The following is a 24,649-nucleotide window of genomic DNA, read 5'->3' as shown; positions in this document are numbered from 1 at the left end:
CCTGAACCGCCCCAAAACATCCCACAAATACTCCCAGTCTACCTGATCAACGGTGGCGCAGTGGTTGGCACTGCTGCCTCATGGCACCGAGGTCCCAGGTTCGATCCTGGCTCTGGGAAACTGTCCGTATGGAGTTTGTACATTCTTCCCATGTTTGCGTGGGTTTCACCCCACAACCCAAAGATGTGCAGGGTAGGTGGATTGGCCACGCTAAATTGCCCTCAATTGGGAAAAATGAATTGGGCACTCTAAATTTATGAAAAAAAAGGCCTTCTCCGCATCCATTGCCACCCCCACCTCCACATTTCGTCTCTCCAGGGGCATCATTATAACATTTAGCATTCGCCTGATATTGGCTGACATATGCCTCACCTTTACAAATCCCGTCTGATCCCCTCCTCTCACCTCCAGCACACAATCCTCAATCCGCGAGGCCAGAATCTGAGCCAGCAATATTCTACAGCGATATTGGACAGTATGACCCACACTGCTCTGGGTCCTTGTCCTTCAGGATCAGCAATATTGAGTCCTTTACCAACATAGTGGGGAGCTCATCCTTCTCCCTCACTTCATTAAATTCCCTCACCAGCAGGGACCCCAGGTCACCCAAAAATATTTTATAAAACTCGACTGGCAAACCGTCCGGACTCGGGGCCTTTCCCGCCTGCATCGCCCCCATACCCGCCAGCACCTCCACCAATCCAATGGGCGCTCCAAGCCTCTCTCTCAGACTCTCCTCCACCCTGGGGAATTCCAGCCCGTCCAAAACGTCCCACATTCCCTCCCCCTTAGCCGGGGGCTCGGACTCATAAAGCCTCCTATAAAACTCATCAAACACCCCATTCACCCCCACCAGATCCAATACCATTCCGCCCTTACCATCCTTCACCCTGCCAATCTCCCTCGCCGCTTCCTCTTTCCTGAGCTGGTGAGCCAGCATCCTGCTTGCCTTCTCCCCATACTCATACACTGCTCCTCCTTAACTGCCCCACTGCCTTCCTTGTGGATGCCAACCCAAACTCCATCTGGAGCTTCTGCCTCTCCTTCAACAATCTTACTTCCAGAGCCTCAGCATACCTTCTGTCCACCCGCATAATCATGTCCACCAACCTTGACTTCTCTGCCCGCTCCTCCTTCTCCCTGTGTGCACGAATTGATATGACCTCCCCTGCTGACTACTGCCGTGAATGCCTCCCATAGCATGGCAGCCGAGACCTCATTTGTGTCATTCACCTCCACATACCATACACCCTGATGGCAGCCCTCACCTGCTCACAGATCTCCTCCTCCGCTGACAACCCCACATCCAACCCCACTGTGGGTGCTGAACCCCCCCCCACCCCCCGCCGATCCACTCGCAAGTTCACCAATGCGACCCGTGTTCTGAGAGCACGATTGCCGAATATCCCGAATCCACCAACAACGACTTACCCGCTACAAAACAAAATCAATCCGCGATTAGACCTATGCACCTGGAAGAAGTATGAAAACTCCTTCGCCCTCGGCCTCCCGAACCTCCACTGGCCACTCCCCCCATGCGCTCCATAATTCGCACAGGTCCAGGATCTTCCCCAAAACTCGCATCATAAACTCCACATCGTCCCAATTTGGGCATAAACATTGACTAGAACCACTGGCATCACCTCCAATTCCCCGCTTACCGTCACAAACGTCCCCCCTGAATCCGCTATAATATTCCCCATCTCGAACGTGAGCCGCTTATTGACCAATACCGCCACTCCTTGCGTCTTCATATCCAACACCGAATGGAAAACTTGCCCTATCCACCCTTTCCTTCGCCTGTTCTGGTCCCCAATGGAAGTTGGATACAGTTATTTTGGAGTTCATATGGGCGGGGATGATGCCAACGGTAAAGAGGGCCCTGCCACAGAGGCAGAAGGGGGGATTGACACTCCCAAATTTGTTACATTATTATTGGGCGGCGAATGTGGAGAAGGTGGTGGGAAGAAGAGTGCGCAGAATGGATTAGGATGGAGGAAGGTCCTGCAGGTGGTCCAGCGTGAGGGCCCTGGTGAAGGCGGTGCTACTGCTGGCACCAAGGATATATATGGAGAGCCCAGTTGTACGATCCACGATTGAGGAGACATTTTAAAATAGAAGGGATGTCGGTGTTAACGTCTCTATGTGAGAACCATGGGGTTAAGCCGGAGGAGATGGACGGTATGTACAGGAGGTGGAATGAGGTGGGACTGGTGAGGGCGAGGATTTGTATTTGGAGGAGAGATTTGCAAGCATAGAGGAGCTGAGAGTGAGGGTAAAGCTCCCAAGGGGAAGTGAATTTAAGTACCTACAAGGGACTTTGCGTGGAAGGTGGAAAGGGTTTTCCAGGCTGTCGAAGTATGTCCTACCGGAACGGTTGTTGCTTCTGGACGTGAAAGGGCAGGGTAGGGTTGGGGACATATATGGGTGGCTGGGAGAGCAGAGGGATGTGCAGATAGTGAGGATCAAGGAGAAGTGAGAGGAGGAGTTGGGAGGGGAGATTGGTTGGGAAGTCTGGAATGAGGCATTGCGTAGAGTGAACTCGACCTCCTCGTGTGCAAGGATGTGCTTGATACAGTTTAAGGTGGTACAGAGGGTGCATATGACTCAGGCGAGGATGAGTTGGTTCTTCCAGGGATTGGCAGACAAGTATGAGAAGTGTGGGCGAGGACCAAGCAACCCACGTCCATATGTTCTAGGGCTGTGAGAAGTTGGAAAGATACTGGGCGGGGGTGTTCGCAACACTAACAAAGATTGTGGGAGGGGGATAGGGCCGGACCATATGGTGGCGATCGTCAGTATATCGGAGAAGACGGACCTGATGGAAGGAAGGCCGATGTCATGGCCTTCACATCCCTGATTGCCTTGTGGAGAATTTTATTAGAATGGTGTTGGCATCGCTGCCAGGGGTGACGGCCTGGCTGGGGGACCTATATAATTTCCTCCAGCTGAGGAAAATCAAGTATAAACTGAGGGGCTCAGCGGAGAGCTTTGAGAAATGGTGGGGACTATTCGTGGCCATGTCCGAGGAACTGTTCATCGCGGAGGGGGGGAGACATGGGGTGAAAATGGGGTGGGGGGAACCTGTACAGACTGTAAAACTGTGAAGGTGATTCATCTTGTACCACCTTAGTATATTGTGATCTCAGCAAGGAAAGCAATTAAAAGATCACAGTTGACTTTAACTTCACTATTTGATAAATTGTGTCATTTCTCTTCCAAATGTCTATGGGGAATAATTGTAGTGACATCCTTTGTATTATATAATGTATAGCTTGATTTCTAAATTCCAATGTGAGGGGTGCATGTTCCCTGGATTATTTATGTTTTGGAACTGTTTGAATGCGAATGAAATAAAATACATTTTGAAAAAGTAAACTTTAGAATCAAGGCCAAGATGTTCCCGCGAAGCAAAGAGTGAGAAACACTTGGCTGGACTCCTGGATAGCCTTGGAACATTTAAGAAACAAGTAAAGAGAGCAATGAGAGGAAGGTCTGAGTGTCCTCATGGGTGAATTAGGAGAAATGACCATCTTCATCTTGTATCACCTTAGTATCTTGTGATCTCAGCTAGGAAAGCAATTAAAAGGTCACTGGAACAGAGATGGATAAAAAAAATAGCCAGGATTTCCGCATCTGATAGTTAGACTTGCTGGAAAATATACATTTGGAACTTAGCATAGCTTGGCTGTGCAATAGTAATGATCATTTGACCTGATATAGGACGGCATGGTGACAAAGTGGCTAGCACTGCTACCTCACAGCAACAAGGACCTGGATTCGATTCCAGCCTTGGGTGACTGTGTGTGGAGTTTGCACTTTCTCCCCGTGGCTGCGTGGGTTTCCCCCGGCTGCTTCGGTTTCCTCCCACAGTCCAAAGATGTGCAGGTTTGGTGGATTGGCCATGATCAATGTACTGGGTTACCGGAATAGGGTGGGGGAATGGGGCTCTTTTGGAGGGTCGATGCAGACTCAATGGGCTGAATGGCCTCCTTCTGCACTGTAGGGATTCTATGTATTCTATATGATAATGTTCCTTTTGCATAAGGAGTTCATTTTATACATCCCTTCATATTATATAGCATTTCATATTATACAGCACTTCAAAACAGTAACCAACATCCAAATGTTTGCCACAAAATTTGGTATTCAAGCACTTTTCCTTAAAATTATACTTACAATCTATACATTCAAAGTATAATTACATCCAGTTGCAGATGAACAGCTAGTTACCTTCACAGCCCCATGGGAATTCTGTTGGTGCTCTACTTCACAAATCTGCCTCATAATTTGATAAATTGTGTCATTTCTTTTCCAAATGTCAATGGGGAATAATTACAATGACATCCTTTGTATTATGTAATGTTTAGCTTGATAAAGATGAAATTATTACAAGTAGTCACACAATGCCACCAAAATTAAACTCATTCCTCTTTATTAACTTTGTTAATAGGATGATAGCCGTTATAATCACTGATTATGAGGAGAAATTTAAGATACATGGAGTAGGATAAGAAGGGGTTTATTTTTTTAAAATTATAATGGTCTTGAAGGGGTTACTAAATAAATAGTCTTGCACCTAGTTGATATGTCAGTGATAAAAAGTTTAAACATTAAAACTGGCACTAAAAGAAAGATGAAAAGCAAGGACGCATGGAAAGCTTTGTTACGGCGATCTGTTATGTATCAGACCGCTGAAATATTTAAGGAAAAAGTGGATAAAGATTTACAGAAAAGCATGGCACAGGACTAACGAGAAGAAATGAGTAGGATTTGATTTGATTTGCTCTGGCAAAGAGCAGGAATAGACAAGACAGACTGAATGATCTCTAAAGTGTGTGTTTCGGCCCTGGGGCTGATAGATTTAATTTATTTTGAAATAACAACTCCAGGTATAGGCAAATAAACCATTTGCAAACTTTCTTATATTAAGATAAATCGGGGCGGCATGGTGGCACAGTGGTTAGCACCGCTGCCTCATGGCGCCGAGGACCCGGGTTCGATCCCGGCCCTGGGTCACTGTCCATGTGGAGTTTGCTCATTCTCCCATGTCTGTGTGCGTCACCCAAAGATGTGGAGGGTAGGTAAATTGGCCACAATAAATTTCACCTTAATTGGAAAAAAAGAATTGACTACTCTAAATTTATTTTAAAAATATATTAAAATAAATCATCAAGTTGGGATCTTATGGGGCAGTCATTCCTCTGCAGGTCCTCATGATGGATTAGTAGTGACCTTATCAAAGAACACCAATAATTGCCAAATTAACATTTTGACGATAGTAGCTTCATTGGATTTGCAATTAAGTATGATATCTGTGTTGCTGTTTCTTCTGAAAAGCATCTGTTATATCAGAGAGCTTCTCTGACTCAACACTTAGGCAAAAAACAAGGTGACAGTCTTTCTGATTGTTTTGCTGTCCCACAGATTAACTTCAGTTTCATAGTGCCTCCTACAATAGAGGAACCTACCTAGTAATAGTTTGGGAAAGTTTGACGTTTCAATGTTATGGTAATAAATTATTGATGTTATCGTAGCCAAGAAGCCCATACCAGCCGGCATATAGAGGTGCAAGTGACGTGAGTCATTAAACCTAGAACACAGAAACACAAACATATATATAAAATAGTGAACTTGGCAAATGTCAATACAATACTTATAAAACAACCAGAATGTGTAATTATTTTAAAGGATCTTAACACTTATTATGCTGCGTACATAAACGTATTCCCGGAAATTTTCTCTGGGGTTCTCTCCATCAACTGTACAATCAACTCAGATGTGCACTTGCGATGCCAAGGCATACAAGTCTGTGGGCCAAGTGCTGGAAAATGGGATTAGAATACTTAGTTGGTTGTTTTTGACCTGCACAGACACAATGGACTGAAGGGTCTTTTCTGTGCTGTCGACCTCTATAAGGGTAGCATAGTGGTTAGCATAGTTGCTTCACAGCTCCAGGGTCCCAGGTTCGATTCCCGGTTTGGGTCACTGTGTGGAGTCTGCACGTTCTCCCCGTGTGCATGGGTTTCCTCCGGGTGCTCCGGTTTCCTCCCACAGTCCAAAGATGTGCAGGTTAGGTGGATTGGCTATTCTAAATTGCCATTAGTGTCCAAAAAGGTTAGGTGAGGTTAATGGGTAACGGGGGTAAAGGGTGAAAGTGTTGGACTTAAGTGGAGTGTTCTTTCCAAGGGCCGGTGCAGACTCGATGGGCTGATGGCCTCCTTCTGCACTGTAAATTCTATGACTCTAATGCTGTAACTTCACGAGAACAGCAGCAGAAACCAGGAGGAGGCAGGATTTCTGTACAGTTATCGTGGCTGAGAGGGTGAACCTCTGAGGAAATGCCTGGCGATTTAAATTGTGTAACGACTTTGGAAAAGGAAGTTTACACTGAGGTGATTAATGTTCGCAATGGCCCTGACATTGCGATCAGCAGAGAAGCAACAGAAGCTGCTGGTCTTCAAGAATGTAACACTGAGAGACCTAGCATTCTCTGTGATGGGAACTTTAGGTCTCTTGACATTATTTAATGGGGATTCCCAGAGTCAAGCTGTCTATCACACTGAAGTATCTTCATCGATGTCTAACCAAAAAATTAAAAGTACTAATATTCAAATCACTTCAAAAAATATCAGAGACAATAAAACAAAAATAAGAACTTGCGCAGGGTGTTAAGGTAGATGTTGCTATATCATGAACAAACATTAAAAAAGTTATTTAAAAAAAAAAATTAACCATACTGGAGACATGTAGCAGCATTCCACAAATATAACATATTTTAATGACCAAATCATTGTTCATCAGTAATAATAAGCCAGATCACCATGAAAAACTCAGTTATACCTCAATAAACAATGCTTAAGTTTCTTTTGATTTTAATCCACAATATGAGGAGGCCTTGTGACACAGTGATGGTGTCCCTAACACTGGACCAGAAGCTCCAGTTTAGAGTCCAACACCAAGACATTTTGGCCATGGAAGGTGCGTTCAACATGGTTCAATGGGCTAATAATCAGCTTAGAAATCCTTCTACCACTTGCCCCCCATTATTCCCCAAAGGATCTTCAAGGTAAAAAACAGTGTGGATGTGAAGATACTCTTAAACAAAAGCACAATATGAGAGTATAAAAAGGGAAGTTTACACCCGATCAATTCATTTGACTAACTGACTCTCATATCTGGTGGTGGGGTTAGGGTGAACAATTTCACAGCATAGCCTGTAGTAAAATTGTGGAAAACAGATCCCACCTTCAGGATTGCTGTCTTAATCTGCATTCACTCTAAATCCTGAGGGTTAATGATAGTGAAAGATGACGGTTTGTTAACAAGAATCCCACTAATTCAAGACCAGAAAATCATGATGATATTTTATAAAGGGTAACATATGTGTAATTGGGGCTGTTTAGCACACTGGGAGGGGCTGTTTGGCATGGTTCCAGGTAAATTTCTCGAAATCAATTGCTCGAAAGCTAATTGCTTGAAGTCAATTGCTCGTAAAATCATTTCTCGAACTATCAATTGATCGAAAGATAGATTGCTCGAAAGCCGACATTCATTCTTTAAACGATCACTAATAAATATTTAAACGTTAATTACCAATTCTTTCAAAGCAATTCACTCTTTAAATGATAACTAATAAATAATTAACCGTTAAACACCACTGCTAAATACCATTAATTCTGGAAACCTCGAACCCTCAAGATGGATATAAGTTTCATAGCGAGCGAAAAAGGGAAGCAGAAATTGTGTTTGGATGGTCACCTATATATTAAGGACAAAGCGGTGAACAATAAGATATATTGGAAATGTGAAATGTCCAAAACAAGAAAATGTTGTGCACGTGTTATCACTATTGATGATAGTATCACGAAACACAAACACATCCTAGTGGGAATCACAACCATGCAGGAGACGCTGCTGGAGTTGAAGCTACTAAAGCAATGGAGAAAGTGAAAGAACATGCGATGAATAGTCGAGATACACCGGAACTGTTTCGATTACGTCAAAGAAGGATTGCCGAAAACAAACAATTCTATTGAGGGATGGCACAACAGTTTCCAACATCAACTAAGTGCTTGTCATCCGTCGATTTGGAAGTTTATAGATGGCGTAAAGCGAGAGCAAAGTTTACACGAGTTGCAAATCGAACAATTTGTGGGAGGTGTGAGTACAGCTGGGAGCAGAAAAAAATACCATGACTGCGCACAACGATTACAGGATATTGTATCAAAATATAACGAAACGGGAAATGTAGAAGAATATTTAAGAAGTGTTGCACACAATATTGCATATTAATGGAGTAGACAACATATATTGGCAATCCTGAATTTTAACTTTATTTTTTTCTTACAATTTCTGCTTCCCTTTTTCGCTCGCTATGAAACTTATATCCATCTTGAGGGTTCGAGGTTTCCAGAATTAATGGTATTTAGCAGTGGTGTTTAACGGTTAATTATTTATTAGTTATCGTTTAAAGAGTGAATTTATAAACTTTTTATAAATTGTAAAGACTAATAAAATTATGAATTGTAATTGTTGGTATTATTTATTGAACCAATTAATTGTTTTTATATTCTTACAAAAATTAGTTGCCTTTTTATGTAATGAACCTTGTTCATCTTGGGTATTCCTTTTTAGAAGTACTGCCTTTCGAGCAATCTATCATTCGATCAATTGATAGTTTGAGAAATAATTTTTCGAGCAACTGACTTCGAGCAATTAGCTTTCGAATAATTGATTTTGAGAAATTTACCGGATACCATTTAGCACACTGGGAGGGCTGTTTAGCACACTGGGCTAAATCGCTGGCTTTGAAAGCAGACCAAGGCAAGCCAGCAGCATGGTTCGATTCCCGAACAGGCGCCGGAATGTGGCGACTAGGGGCTTTTCACAGTAACTTCACTGAAGCCTACTCGTGCCAATAAACGATTTAAATTTCATTTCATTTTCATTGTATAAGATTGAGGTTTAAATTCTGTATTAATTGACAAAAGTAAAAAGTTCCTTATTCTCTCTCATGATTGCAAGAGTTCAAGGACAGCACGGTGGCGAAGTGGTTAGCACTGTTGCCTCACGGCGCCGAGGACCCGGGTTCGATCATGGCCCCAGGTCACTGTCTGTGTGGAGTTTGCGCATTCTCACCCCCACAATCCAAAGATGTGCAGGGTTGGTGCACTGGCCAAGCTAAATTGCCCTTAATTGGAAAAATATAATTGGGTACTCTAAACTTTTAAAAAATGAATGCAAGAGTTCTAATTAAATGAAGCTGAGGAAGAGCAATTGAGCTTCTTAATAGATATACACCTATAACACTGATAGTCAAAGCAGTCACACTCCGATTGATCAAAGAATGACTGCAGTGGAACGACTCGATATGGTTACATTGTGAAGTGAGCACTGCCAAGGCAGTTGATGACTGTATGTTAATACTGTCACTAGGCTAGCAATCCGGAGGCCCAGGCTCCAAGGACATGGATTCAAATTCTACCATGGCAGCTGGTGAACTTTAAATCCAACTAACAAAATCTGGAATATAAACTTAATGTCAGTAATAGTGACCATGTGAACCAACTCAAGAACAGCTTCTTCCCTACTGCCATCAGACTTTTGAATGGGCCTACCTCGTATTAAGTTGATCTTTTCTCTACACTTTGCAATAACTGTAATATTATATTCTGCAGTCTCTCCTTCCTTCCCTATGTACAGCATGCATTGTTTATACAGCATGCAAGAAACAATACTTTTCACTGTATACTAATCCATGTGACAATAATAAATCAAATCAAATCAAAATCAAAAATAGTAGGTTGTAGTAAAACCCCATCTGATTCACTAATGTTGTTTTCAGAAGGAAATCTGCAATCCTTACCCGGTCCGGTTTACATATGATTCTAGATCCCCAGCAATGTGGGTTAACTCTCAATTGATCATGGGAATGGCCGAGAGAAACACTAAATTCAGCAAAACTAGGGGCTGAGCAACAAATGCTGGCCTTACAATGACACCCATGACCCATGGAAGAACAAAAAAAATTAGGCACCTATGTTTCAATATTCAGTAATTTATTATTTGATCTCCTTCCCTTCTACAGCTAATATCCCATTTATCTCAGGTTAGCTAGACTGAAGAATTGTTAACAGGTCAAGTATTTCTGGCATGTTGATTCCCAAATCCTTTAGGATATTGGGTGTACTCAGAAAATAGATAGTTATTCAATATTACAAGAACATAACAAGTAGTAACTTAAGTCGGCCATATGATCCCTTGAGCCTTTTCCATCATTCAATAAGATCATGGCTGAAACTTCATATCAACTCTACTTTCCAGCTCTATCTCCACATTTAGGGCAGCATGGTAGCATAAGTAGATAGCACTGTGGCTTCACAGCGCCAGGGTCCCAGGTTCGATTCCCTGCTGGGTCACTGTCTGTGCGGAGTCTGCGCGTTCTCCCCATGTCTGCCTGGGTTTCCTCTGGGTGCTCCGGTTTCCTCCCACAGTCCAAAGACGTGCAGGTTAGGTGGATTGGCCATGATAAATTGCCCTTTGTGACCAAATAGGTTAGGAAGGGTTATTGGGTTACAGGGAGAGGGTCGAAGTGGGGGCTTAAGTGGGTCCGTGCAGACTCGATGGGCCGAATGGCTTCCTTCTGCACTGTATATTCTATGTTCTATGTCTTGCTTACCTTAGTGCACACAAATCAATAGATCTCAGTCTGGGATAGGCAAGGTGGCACAGCGGTTAGCACTACTGCCACACAACATCCGGGTCCCTGGTTCAATTCTGGCCTCAGGTCACTGTCTGTGGGGAGTTTGCACTTTCTCCCCGTGTCTGCATAGGATTCCTCCGAGTGTTCTGGTTTCTTCACACAGTCCAAAGATATGCAGGTTAGGTGGATTGGCCATGCTAAATTGCTCTTTCATGTACAAAAGGTTAGGAAGGTTTACTGGGTGGTGGGGATAGGGTTGGGGCATGGGCCTAGGTAGGGTGCTGCTTCCAGGGGTCGGTGCAGACTTGATGGGCTGAATGGCCTCCTTCTGCACTGTATAGATTCTCTGATTCTATGATATACTTAATGATGCAGTATCCACAACCCTCTGGGGTAGATAATTCTAAAGATTCATAAACTTCTGAGCGAAGATATTTCTCCTTCTCTCAGTCCTAATTGGCCAACTCCTTATCTGTAAACAAAGTTTTGTTGTTGACTCTCTGGGGTGAGAGAGTGCGCGGAGGTAGCTGCAGAGCACTCCTCCAGACGCCACTCATCTGTTTAAACTTGACCACGGCATTTTCGTATTATTTCCTGGACCCCTGGAAAGTCTCCATGGTCATCACAGTCTCCAGTTTGAGAACAACTGACTGAATGAACTTTGTGCACCTGTCAGGAAATTCTGCCCTTCTTTAGGTAAGGAGGCATACTGAGCTTCTGGTGTGGTCTCACCAACATCATCACAACAAATTAAGTGGTCATTATACCAAAACAAATACAAATGTGCAGAACACTCATCAGATGGGTCAGAATTTATGAATATAACAGATGAGTTAACTATCTGTTAACCTTTAAGGTATAGTTCCTTTATTAGAACTGGTAGTTTGCCTATATTTTCTTTGTGAGACCATGCATTGCACTAATTAGCTGCCGTATTTGTCTGTACAAGGAACAATAAGTACTTTTCCGTGTCTAATAAATTGGCTGTGAAGTGCTTCGAGACAACCTGAGGACCTGAAATGTACTAAATAAAAACAAGCCTTTACTGTTACACGTTATAACTCCGCTTTCCACTGTAAAGTTTTGTGTGAGGTGAATAAAGGAAGTTAATTGCAGAGGTTAACAAACACAATTTGTGGCCACACAATTGGTCATCACTCATGCAGACCATAAACCATCCACACCTTGCTGTCAGAATTGCTGATGTTGACATCTACCATGCAAACCATAGAATTTACCCCATTGTGTCAAAAAACAATCTTACCCATGTTCACGAACTTGCTCATTTCCATCACTGATAGTAAAAGGGTGCTTCCAAATCTAAACTGCAATATTATTGATTTTTCATATCCTTCTTATTGCACCAGAAACTGTGTTCTGTGGAGGGCATCAGCACCAGATTCTTTTTTTTTTTAAATAATTTTTATTGAAAGAGTTTTTCCATACAGACATTTACCCCTACTAATTTTTAAATTATTTACAACACAATCCCTCTAGGCAAATGTCCCTCCCTCGCCCGCCCTCTCGCGCGCACCAGTCCTCCCCCCCCCCCACCCCCCCCAGGCAACCTTAACAACCAAGGCAGCCTACAGTTTCAGACATGAGCAGCGAGCAGGCTTGCCCGCGTTACAGTCGTGCGTGTCCCCCCACGACCCTTGCTGCCCCCCCCCTCCCCTCCCCCCCCCCTCCCCCCCTCCCCCCCCCCCCCCCCCCCCGGGTTGCTGCTGCCACGACCCCGAACGTCTATCTCTGATCTAAAAAGTCAAGGAAAGGTTGCCACCGCCTGGCGAATCCCTGTACCGACCCTCTCAGGGCAAATTTGATCCTTTCTAGCTGAATATAGCTAGCCATATCGTTAATCCAAGTTTCAACGCTTGGAGGCCTCGCGTCCTTCCATTGAATTAATATCCTTCGTCGAGCCACTAGGGACGCAAAGGCCAGTATTCCGGCCTCCCTAGCCTCCTGTACCCCCGGTTCTACCCCGACCCCAAAGATCGCAAGCCCCCATCCTGGTTTGACCCTGGACCCCACCACCTTCGACACCGTCCTTGCCACCCCCTTCCAGAACCCTTCCAGCACCGGACATGCCCAGAACATATGCACATGGTTCGCTGGGCTTCCCAGACATCTGACACACCTGTCCTCACCCCCAAAGAACCGGCTCATCCTTGTCCCCGTCATGTGAGCTCTATGCAGCACCTTAAATTGAATGAGGCTCAGTCTCGCACACGAGGAGGAAGAGTTGACCTTCTCCAGTGCATCCGCCCACGTCCCGTCTTCTATCTGCTCTCCCAGCTCCCCTTCCCACTTGGCTTTCAGCTAGCACCAGATTCTTATTGATAGTTTGTCTTTTGTCCATTAGCTCATTGTGTGCATTCCTTTGGCATTAATTCTCTAAGTTTTTTCCAATTCTGATGAATGGTAATTAACCTGTAATTAACCAAAAATGTTTCTCCCTCCATGGCTGTTGACAGACCTGTTAAGTATTTCCAGCATTTCTGTTTTTATTTCAAATTTCAGCATCTGCAGTATTTTGCTTTTGTATCAATTTGCCTTCACTTGTTTCCAAATTGTCTCATACCTGCTAAAATAGTCTTTCTTGTGTGCTTTTTCCATTTTCTACATACCTCTAGAGATGGAACTATTTTATCTTTTGAAATGAACCTTGTCTCCAGAATTTTTAATGACATTACAATTGTAAGGTTTATACGATTATGATGTTTTGGGACTGTATCTTTAAATTTGGGATAAATATAGGGGGCCATGAGACTTGTTCTGAAGTCTGCTTTACAGTAAGCATGGGTGGTTTGATATTTAGAGATTAAAGATAGTTTTACTGGGAAGAAGGTTGAAGGTATTTATGCTTGAAGACAATGGCAGCAGGGGGGGGGGGGGGAGCTAATTAGATTTTCCACCTGAATACATGGTTAATGTGTTTCACATTGACATGAGGAATAGGAGAGGGGAAGCAATTTTTGAGATCAGGTTACAGGCTTCCCTACAATTCAATGAATATCACAGACAGATGGCAGTTTTTCAGCGTAACTAGCCAAGAGAAAGGTTGCTTGGTTTTGTGAGCTACCACAACCGAATGTGGGAAGGAGACGGTCTAGTCGAAGAGATACATCCAACAGCCATCTAAGGGTTCCAGGAGATTCACCCTGCCATGACAAGGGGGTAGATGAATTACTGCTGGTGATGGATTTAGGAACTTTCCAAAATCTGAAGAAAACCTCAGACGGTCACTCAAAGTTACTACTTGGCAAAGCAGGGAGAACTGAGCCCATTGAAAGGTGGTAATAGCTGTGAACAGTTTTCTAAAAGAACTGCACTTCCATGGATTGTTTAATGTGTGGTAAGTACTAAAGTAGAATATAATTCTCAGCAGCTTAAAAGTATAGGTTACCCACAAAAAAAATGTTTGGTCGGCAGTGTTTTTAGTTATTTGTTACAGTAAAAATTCTAAAACATGAAAGCTTGTGCCATTCTTTCCGCTAATAACTGGAAGTTCAAATCTGTTTAAAATTGATTAGTCTCTGTATCCCCTAAGGCAGGGGTGGGCAAACTACGGCCCGCGGGCCGCATGCGGCCCGCCAAAGGTCTTTATGCGGCACACCAAAATCAAGTCATTAAAAATTTTTTTATTTTTAAATAATTTTTTTTTTAATTTTAAGGCTAATGGGGGGGGGGGGGCTGTTGGGTTACTGGTATAGGGTGGATACGTTGACTTGAGTAGGGTGATCATTGCTCGGCACAACATGTGTTTCATGTGAAGTTTCTACTTTAAAATATTAATTAATAAAAATTAATTGCTTTTTTTTCTTTAAACTGAGTTACTTTATTTTTCAAATAAATGTGTTTCATGTAAAGTTTCTACTTTAAAATATTAATTAATAAAAATTAATTGCTTTTTTTTCTTTAAAAACCTTTTATTTTGGCTATTTTAAATATTAATTATTTTACTTAATATACTATGCGGCCCTTTAAAATTGTGAATTTCTGAATGTGGCCCTTGCACGGAAAAGTTTGCCCACCCCTGCCCTAAGGTGTAGATGAGTAAAAGGTGATTTGACTAAAACATAAGATCCCTGAAGAATATTGACACGGCCAACGCGGAGATGATGTTCCCTCCTGTTGGGGAGACTAATATTAGGGGCCACTGTTTAAAAATAAAGGGACCCAGATTTTGCACACGGATGAGAGATTTTTTTCTCTCAGAGGATTTTCAATCTTTGGAACTATCTTCCTCAAAAGGTGGTGGAAGGCGGCTCAGTGATTAGTACTGCTGCCTCACGGAACTGAGAACCTGGATTCGATCCCAGCCCCGGGTCACTGTCCATGTGGAGTTTGCACATTCTCCCCGTGTTTGCATGGGTCTCACCCTCACAACCCAAAGATGTGCAGAATAAGTGGATTGGCCAGGCTAAATTGCTCCTTAATTGATAAAAAAGATGGCAGAAGCAGAGTCTGAAGACTTTTAAGGCAGAGGTAGATAGATTCTTGATAAACAAGGAGATGAAAGGTATGGGGTAGGCAGGAATGTGGGGTTGAGGTTACAATCAGATCAGCCATGATCTTATTGGATGACAGAGTGGCTCGACGGGCCGAGTGGCCTACTCCTGTTCCCAATTTTTACGTTTGTACAGAGATCGTAACAATTATAATATCTTCTTTTTCATTACTTTATCAGAGTTACAAAGCCAGAGCTCAGCGTGTGGACAGGGGCAAACCCCTAATCCAGCTTATTGTCTGCTCCAAAAAACAATTCAAATTGAATCCAATTCATGGTCTTCACAAAAGAGACATACCAGATCCCGGCATTACACCTGACCTCAGGCTCATCTTAGCTAAGAGGCTGAGAAGCAATAAGAATTATAATATCTTAATTTATTGTTTGTTGAGACATCTTTAACTCAAGCTTCTTGTTAATTTCAGCCTTTCTTCTTTGCATCTGATAATTTGATATCAACTGCTGGTAATATTACTACTGTTTCTGTTGTATTCAGCCAGTTCCAAATTAACGCTGAGCAAAATATTTTGTGGCACTAACCAGATCTTCAAACACCTCAGGGTGCTGAAATAGGACTCGGTGAAGACAATTTTTAAAAAGATACATTAAGAGCTGCTGACCTTAACAACTGATATCAAAAGGAGCAACTAAGCAGATAATTAATCATCTATTTAATATGCCAGCCAGCATGAAGTTACAGTGCATGGCATTACAAATTGAGTTCTGTGTCAACTGATCTTTCACCACTAATGATGATATTCACCTTTGGGAAAAGTTACTGCAGAACCAAATTTTATTATATTTGTGTTTCATTCTAGGCCAGTTTTTGTATGGACAATGACAGTAAGACAAACAGCACAGTGAATCAGACGGCAAATTCGAGTTAATAAAAACAGAAAATGTTGGAAAGGTTCAGCAGCTCTGGGAGCTTCTGTGGAGGGAGAAACAGAGAAGTGAATTCTCTGCCGGCGGGATCCTTCGATCCTCCGGCATTGCACCTCCGCCTGTGGGGTTCCCGGCGGCATGGGGTGGCTACAATGGGAAATCCCATTGACCAGTGGTGGGAACAGAGAATCCCATTGACCAGTGACAGCACGGCGCCAAGAAACACGAGGCTGGGGAGGCGAAAAATTCACCCAGATTAACATTTCAAGTCCGTATAACTCTTCTTCAAAGAATCTTCTTCAAACAAGAGTCATACGGACTCCAAATGTGAACTGTTTTTCTCTCCACAGATGCTGCCAGACCTTCTGAGTTTTTCCAGCAAGTATTTTATTGCAATTAATATTTCTAGCATTTGTGGTATTTTGCTTTTATTTGAGCAAATCCCAGTGTCTGAATGTGCACAGTTAACTGCTGAATTCTGAAAGTTGTTGTCAGCGATATTCCAGTCTTCCACAGGGTGACTGTTACACTCCTCATTGAAATCAACACTGAAATGAATGCAATGATGTAAACTTTGGGAAATTTCCTTTAGTTCCCCTCTAAATAGGCTAGAAAATGTTAGGTTTAGTGCTTTCAGGAATAAGTGGACTTTTAACAGCCTGATAAACTCTCTGGCTGGTTCCAGGTTGTGGAATCGCATTCCATCAGAAGTTAATTTAGTGTTGGAGATTTGAAACCAGTCATATATTTTCTCTTTACTTTTCCAGCCTATTTATTTTATCCCTCTCTCTTAATCCCATACTTCTTTCCCAATCTCGAGTGCACTTTCAGATCTAATTTATACCTCCTGCTTTATAGTTCCTGGATCAACTCTGGGCGCCTGTGAGGATTCTTCAATCTGATTGGTTGAGGAACCTTCCTATTTCCTGCCCTACTCAGAGGAGCCATAGATGCCCTGTTGGACTTTAACAACACCAGGTTAAAGTCCAACAGGCTTGTTTCGAATCACTAGCTTTCGGAGCGCAGCTCCTTCCTCAGGTGAATGAAGAGGTGGGTTCCAGAAACATATATATGGACCTGTAAAGACTTAATTACCTGCAAAGACTCACATTCAAAGTATTGTCTTGCATCACTGACTTTGTCTATATATATGTTTCTGGAAACAACTTCTTCATTCACCTGAGGAAGGAGCTGTGCTCCAAAAGCCAGTGATTTGAAACAAACCTGTTGAATTTTAACCTGGTGTTGTAAGACTTCTTAAAGTAATGCATAACAGGGATTTTCAAACCAATACACAAAGTCACACAAAAACTTTTCTTATTTCATTCTTGTGGCCTGAAATCCTATAAAATCTTTGGCTGCATTGAAATCTTATGAAACATTCAAATGCAACTGTTACTCTCCACAGGTCAAACAATTATAGCTGATATTGTGTGACCAATGAAAAACAATTTATAACAGCCTCATTCCACTATTGGTTTGCAGTAATTTAATGTGATTTACTTCCATACGGACATACAAACCTAACCACATTGGAAGTATTGTGATTTGTTGCTAATATCGTCTAGCAACCCTCAAGACTGTTCAGCTAGTAAGGCCAATATTTCAGAAAGACTTTTAAATTTTTTTAGGGCTGGTAATGTTTCCACCTTTTGCAGGGTCTCATTGAAACAGGAGCAGAAGTAGGCCATTCAGCCCCTTGAGCCTGCCATGGCTGATCTGACTGTGGCCTCATCTCCACATTTGTGCCTACCCCCAATATCCTATGACTTCTTTGTGAATCAGGAATCTATGTACCTCTGCCTTAAAACCATTCACTGAACCCGGCTCCACCCCTTTCTGGGGAGGTGTGAGTAAAGTCACTGATCAGATTCTGTGCTTCATTCTGCCCGTAACCCTGTGTGACTGCAGTTACCCAACAAACAACTCCCAAACATTAATTTTTAAAAATTCCAATAACAGTGAAGAGCTGACAATGCTGATGGCTTTTTACTGGCAATATAATGTAATGCAGAATTGAATGCATGCATACAGAAAATGTCACTTTCCCTGACCAGGAGAGAATGTAGTAGCAGCAGTAAAAGGTTCAACACTGTCAGTTTGCTCCGGTTTGAAGCAGGTATTATCTTCATATTAGACCGTGACAATATCTATTAAAACCTGAGTAATTGTGGAAGGTCAATCACTGTCCTTTACAGTAAGAAGTCTTACAACACCAGGTTAAAGTCCAACAGGTTTGTTTCAAACACGAGCTTTCGGAGCGCAGCTCCTTCTTCAGGTGACTGGAGAGGTATGATCCAGAAACATAAATGTTTCTGGATCATACCTCTCCAGTCACCTGAAGAAGGAGCTGCGCTCCGAAAGCTCGTGTTTGAAACAAACCTGTTGGACTTTAACCTGGTGTTGTAAGACTTCTTACTGTGCTCACCCCAGTCCAACGCCGGCATCTCCACATCACTGTCCTTTACAACTGTACATTTTTTAATCAAAATGTTTTAGTATTGTTAGACCATACAATTATAACTTTGGAACCCTGACCACATTGAAAGTATTGAGATTTGTTGCTCCTACTGTCTAGTGACCTTCAAGACGTTTCCTCTAGTGAGGCCAATATTTCAGCAAAACTCTTCTAATTTTTTTTAGGACCGTCAATGTTTCCACCTTTTGCAGAGTCTTGGCACTAACCAACTGTTAGGTGAATTGGGCATTCTGAATTCTCCCTTGCTTTACCCAAACAGGCGCCGTAGTGTGCCGACTAGGGGGTTTTCACAGTGACTTCACTGCAGGATTAATGTAAACCTACTTGTGACAGTAATAAAGACTATAAAGATTATTCTAACTCCTAGTCAATTACAAGATGGGTTAAATGCACAATAAATCTTCTGTGTGTTGTACTTTTAACCATAAACAGAGAATAGCACCCCCTGATGAGCCAGTTTGAGATTTCAATTCCCCATTGTAGCCTTCCGATGTACAAAGCACAGAATTAGGGCCAAATTATGCAAAGGTTTACCCTGTGAACTCCAACACACTGGGGGCATGGATACAGTTGGCCCCAGATTAGTTTAACCTTGGATTCACTGTCCAGAGTTTGTTTTATCCTATGGGTGCTGACTGGGATACAGGATCCAATGTAGAATGCCAGCACCTCATTTCACTGAATTCATCTCTGCCTTGTTTTGAGTCCTGCCTCCACCTATCCATGTAAACTAACAGTAAAAATGTTTAAACGTTCCCAATGATCAGTTACTATTCCCCCTAGGGGTGCGGGGGGGGGGGGGGGGGGTGCGAGGACGGAGCTGACCCTTTAAATAGTAACTATTATTAGAGATCGAAAGCGACTGCTTGAAGCAATCGCTTAGTTGCACATCACATTTGGTTCTTCATGAAAGACTAGGTCTTCCTTCCTCAAGAAGAGATCTTCGGGAACAGGTTGGAGCGTGATTTTAAAAATCAGTTGAAAGTTGCGAGGAATTCTAAGCTGATGCACTGAGTCCTCGTGTTCAAATGTTCTGGCGGCGTTTCGCTTGCTATTTAATTGATCATTTGAAATCAAGTTGCTGCTCCTATGCCCGAGTTTATGGTAACCTCGACAGAGGACTTACTAACTACAGGTTATTTTACTCAGGTCGTAGCACGGCCTTGCCGGACGCAGCTTCTGCTCGGGGGGGGGGGGGGGGGGGGGGTGGAGGTTAACATTAAGACACATTTCCCTCTGCCTGACGCTGAACTGGACAGTTGCAAGAAGACAACTGGTGCGCAGCTCGTTCAGTAAAAATAGCCCCAGGACGATCTGCCAAACACATGCGGCCACTTACTCACCCATCCGAGACGATTCCCTCTGCTATTTCACACACCAGGATAAACATGAGTATAAAAGTGAGGATCCATCGCAAATTGTGCCCAGGGAAATGCAACCACGTGCTGTGGTGAATGTGCACTTTGGAACTCTGACTTCCCCAACCTTAAATCCAAAAGAGTGCAGATATTTTAGACAGATTGACAGAACGACAGCGCTGTGAATATGTTAACATCAAAATGCAACCGGTTCGGCGGCGATCTCCGGGTTGACGTCGCTTACCGATGAAGAGTATGGGGAAGGTGATGAAGAGCAGCAGCACGTGTGGGACAACGTTCAAAGCGTCCACGAAGCAGCCGTTGTTGAGCACTCCCTTGTCCACATTGTAGGCAGCCGTGTCGTTGTCATTGCCACAGAAAGACAAGGACATGGTCGAACTGGGGCTCTGCTCAAATCGAAGAGGGGTAAAGGACAAACTTTAGCACATTGTCAGAGAACATTTGCGTAAAACGATCCGGGGCAAAATAAAAGAAAGCGCGAGAATGCCTGGCAGTGGGTGCGGGGGGGAGGGGGGGGGGGGGGGCTGTCAATAAGCTGTCCGCGTTCCCGGCTGCTGAGTGTCCAGATCCATTTCTCCCATTACATCAGTGCTTCTCGCTGATAAAAAGGAGAGAGAACCGGATCCAACTTCCAAAGACTGCAGCAGCGGCTGCCTCACTTGTGCAATCCTCAGCAAATCTGCGGGCCGCACAGGGCTGGCCCAGAGGCACCGATAAAAAAAGAGCGCTATCTGTCCACACACTTCATCATCGAGGATGTGAGAGACGTTTCAGAATTAGCACTGGAAGTTACAACACAAACCAGTTTTGCAGCGGGACCTTCATACACAGAAACTATTCATTTTTAAAACAATTCCTCTTGAACACCATTTGTGCTCTGCAGTTACCAAGTGATCCCTGGGTGATGCGAAAGTCACCTTTTACAAGGGTTTTTTCCCCATCACTGAAAAATTGTAGGCACGTATGTTTTTGTCAACGTGTAAAGTGAGGGGCAGTTCTTGCTGAAAATAAATTACAACATAGCTACATAATGAATTTTAATTCACAGTGAGATCCACTAAGCACCTCCCCTTTTAAAGGTTCAGCCTCATCTACTTGTCTTCTCAATGCCCCAGAGCTAGCTACCTCCAGAAGACAATAACCTGCATTTAGTTGGTGCCTTTAACCCTGTGAAACATCACCAAGTGCTCCACCGCTGGGTAACAAGACAAGTATTAATACCTGGACAAAAAATAGTAAGCCATGGCTTGGTTGTTGGCTCTCCCTTCCTCTGAGTTAGAGGGTTGCGAGTTCAAGTTCTGTTCAAAAGTTTGAGCATAATAATCAAAAAGTACTGAGGGTGTGCTGCACTGTTGGAAATACTGCTTTTCTGATGAGACTTTCAAACCATTCCCCAACTGCCCTCTGGGGTTAACATAAAAGATCCCATAAAACCGTGCAGAAGAAGGGAACCATGTAGAGAGAGAGAGAGATGAGAATGAGAATTTTAAAATCAAGGTACAGATGGCCAATACAGATCAGCGAGCTCAGAGCAATGGATCATAATTTGAGTTCAAATATGACCAGCAGTGTTTAAGCGGCATTTTCTGGATGGTGCAAGATGGGAGGCAGGCGAGGAGAGCATTGGAAAAGCTGAACTTGGTGGTTTGAAACAAGGCGCGAGGGTTTCAGCAGCAGATGGGCTGAAGCAGAGGCAGAAATGGGTAGTACATTATGGAGGTGCAAGTGGAAGGTCTTGGTGATGGATAGGGTATAGAGGCAGAAGCTCAGTTCAAAGTGAAAGGATTTGGGTCACAAGCAGTCTGGTGTGGTCAGTATGGTGGATAGAATCAGTAGCTGTGCAATGGAATTTTGGCTAGATTACAAAAACAATGGTTTATTTTCCCTTGTGTTTAACTGGCGCCAATTTTGGATTATCCAAGATATAATGTGGAGGGACACCTGCCATTGTCAGCAGGCACATGGAGCCTGGCCCATGCCAAGGGCAACATGCAGAGGAGAAATAGGAAAGGGATCAAAGATAGATCCTTGGGGGCTGCAAAGGCAATGGTGGATGGAAAGAGATCTAATTGACTATGGTACATTTCAATAGCTTCCCCTGTAAAGTTAAACTACATATCAATAACTTTTAAGTGAAAAATATTCACCTTTCTTCACCTTCTTATTCCTAACTTCCCAATGCATGTCCATTGAAATTCAAACCCATCGCCGCGATGGAACAAATTAATTGAATTAGTTGTCACTTTGCTTCATAATCCTAAAAGTGCCATTGCATTACTTGTGCAGAACATTTTCACTATATTCTTGGCGTATAGTTATTAAGGTTATGTTTCCACTATACTATTGCAATAATTCCCCCATTAAATGTCACAATACTGTTTCTGTTGAAGAGAATCACATGCAGTTATAATTTGTTCTTCCTTTCCTTTTATTGAGAAACAGAACTGAAGGACAATTGAATTGCAGATGACACCAAGTTGTGAGCTGTGAGGAGGATGCAGAGATTCTTCAGTGTGATTTGGACAAGTTCAGTGAGTGGGCAAATGAATGGCAGATGCAGCATAATTTGGAGAAATGCGAGGTTATCTACTTTGGCAGCAAAAATGTAAAGGCAGACTATTATCTGAATGGCCATAAATTAGGAGAGGGAAATGTGCAACGTGACCTGGGTGTCCTTGTATATCAGTCACTGAAGGTAAGCATACAGGTAAAGCAGATGGTAAAGAAGGTAAATGGTACACTGGCCTTCATTGTGAGAGGATTTGAGTACAGGAGCAGGGATGTCATGCTGCAATTATACAGGGTCTTGGTGAGGCCGCACCTGGAAATTTGTGTGCCGTTTTAGTCTCCTTATCTGAGGAAGGATGTTCTTGCTCTAGAGGGAGCTGAGGTTTACCAGACTGAATACTGGGATAGTGTAACTGACGTATGAGGAGAGATTAAATTGGTTAGGATTGAATTTGCTGTAGTCTCGAAAAATGAGGGGATCTCATAGAAACCTATAAAATTCTAACAGAAATTGACAGGGACGGTGCAGGAAGGATGTTCCTCATGGTGGGTGTGTCCAGAACCAGAGGTCACAGTCTGAGGATACAGGGTATCCCATTTAGGACAGAGATGAGGAGACATTTCTTCACCCAGAGAGTGGTCAGCCTGTGAAATTCATTACCACAGGAGGTAGTTGAGGACAAAACATGGTATGCTTTCAAGAAAGATATAGCACTTAGGGCGAAGGGGATCAATGAATATGGGGAGAAAGCGGGATTAGGCTATTGAGTTGGATGATCAGCCATGATCATAATGAATGGCGGAGCTGGCTAGGAGCAGCACATTGGCATAGTGGTTAGCACTGCTGCCTCACAGCACCAGGCACCCGGGTTCCATTCCAACCTCAGGTGACTATCTGTGTGGAGTTTGCACATTCGTCCCGTGTCTGTTTGGCTTTCCACTGGGTGCTCCGGTTTCCTCCCACAGTCCAAAGATGTACAGGTTAGATGGATCAACTATGCTTATTGCCCCCAGGTGGGATTATGGGGATAGGATGGGGGATTGGATTGAGCCTAGGTAGTGTGCTCCTTCAGCGGGTCGGTGTAGACTCGATGGACTGAATGGCCTCCTTCTGCAATGTAGTGATTCTATGATTCTATAAAGGGCCGAATGGCCTCCTTCTAGGGGCTGGTTTAGCACAGGGCTAAAGAGCTGGCTTTTGAAGCAGACCAAGGCAGGCCAGCAGCACGGTTCAATTCCAGTACCAGCCTCCACAAACAGGCGGCGGAATGTGGCGACTAGGGGCTTTACACAGTAACTTCATTTGAAGCCTACTTGTGACAATAAGCGATTTTCATTTCATTTCATTTCCTGCTCATGTTTCCTATATCTATGTTTCTATGTAACACTGCTTTGGTTGAAAGCAGTAGGAAAATTAGAGCAATACGTTAGGCAGTTGTGATTTGTTGTTACCAAACTTGGAGTTTTAATGCCTGCACATTATAGAAGGCAGAAGGAGTTAGAGAGCATTATGCCTAATGCAATGTCAATACTGCAACTCCTCAAATCATTCCAAATGTAACATTATGGTATTCTGACGTGTTAAATGAATATATTTCACCAATTTCATGAAAACCTTTAATTCTTTTTTCATACATCAGCAGGCAACTATCTTGTTCCGATGCTCATCAATTCAAGATTATTGTGATTGGACATCATTGAGAACTATCTTTCAATATGTGACAGTTCTTCAACTATTCCTCAGGTGACGTAGATAAGGAAAAGACAATTTTTTTACCAGCTGGTGAAATTTCACCATTTAGAAACAGCAATTAAAATGGGAGGAAACCCACAAGTGGCTGGGAGATAAATACATTCTCCTGTGGAATTGTAAGTTATTTTTATCATTGAATCCTATTTGCAATTGCATTGTCTAAAACTGTTGGAGCACTGTAATCAGTGCCCAGGTTTGTTGAGGTCTCAAATCAGTGATACACCAGCAGTGTGTTTATCTCTGACTGTGTCTATATAAACATTTCTGGAACAAGCCTTTCCATTCACCTGAAGAAGGAGCCGTGCTCCGAAAGCTCGTGTTTGAAACAAACCTGTTGGACTTTAACCTGGTGTTGTAAGACTTCTTACTGTGCTCACCCCAGTCCAACGCCGGCATCTCCACATCATCTTTATCTTTCTTGGCCACAACG

At 43.1% G+C, this 24,649-nt stretch overlaps 1 protein-coding gene across 6 annotated transcripts in view; it reads right to left on the bottom strand.

Annotated features, from left to right (window-relative positions):
- The window catches only part of abcc8 (ATP-binding cassette, sub-family C (CFTR/MRP), member 8), a 362,311-nt gene that overhangs the window by 322,083 nt on the left and 15,579 nt on the right, over nucleotides 1-24,649 (bottom strand). For 5 of the 6 annotated variants that reach the window (XM_038807799.1, XM_038807798.1, XM_038807800.1 and 2 more), the window contains exons 2-4: nucleotides 20,182-20,344; nucleotides 19,923-20,064; nucleotides 5,472-5,593 (exon numbers count right to left, since the gene is read on the bottom strand). In XM_038807799.1, the coding sequence (XP_038663727.1) occupies nucleotides 5,472-5,593; nucleotides 19,923-20,064; nucleotides 20,182-20,329 (412 nt within the window). In that variant the 5' untranslated portion in view covers nucleotides 20,330-20,344. The remainder of the gene's footprint in view (nucleotides 1-5,471; nucleotides 5,594-19,922; nucleotides 20,065-20,181; nucleotides 20,345-24,649) is intronic. The other variant, XM_038807803.1, reaches the window with a different exon arrangement.

Source organism: Scyliorhinus canicula, chromosome 9, assembly GCF_902713615.1.
Source record: "Scyliorhinus canicula chromosome 9, sScyCan1.1, whole genome shotgun sequence".
Taxonomy (NCBI): Eukaryota; Metazoa; Chordata; class Chondrichthyes; order Carcharhiniformes; family Scyliorhinidae; genus Scyliorhinus; species Scyliorhinus canicula.
The sequence above is the reverse complement of the archived record's forward strand: the minus strand, read 5'-3'. Positions and strand labels throughout refer to the sequence as shown.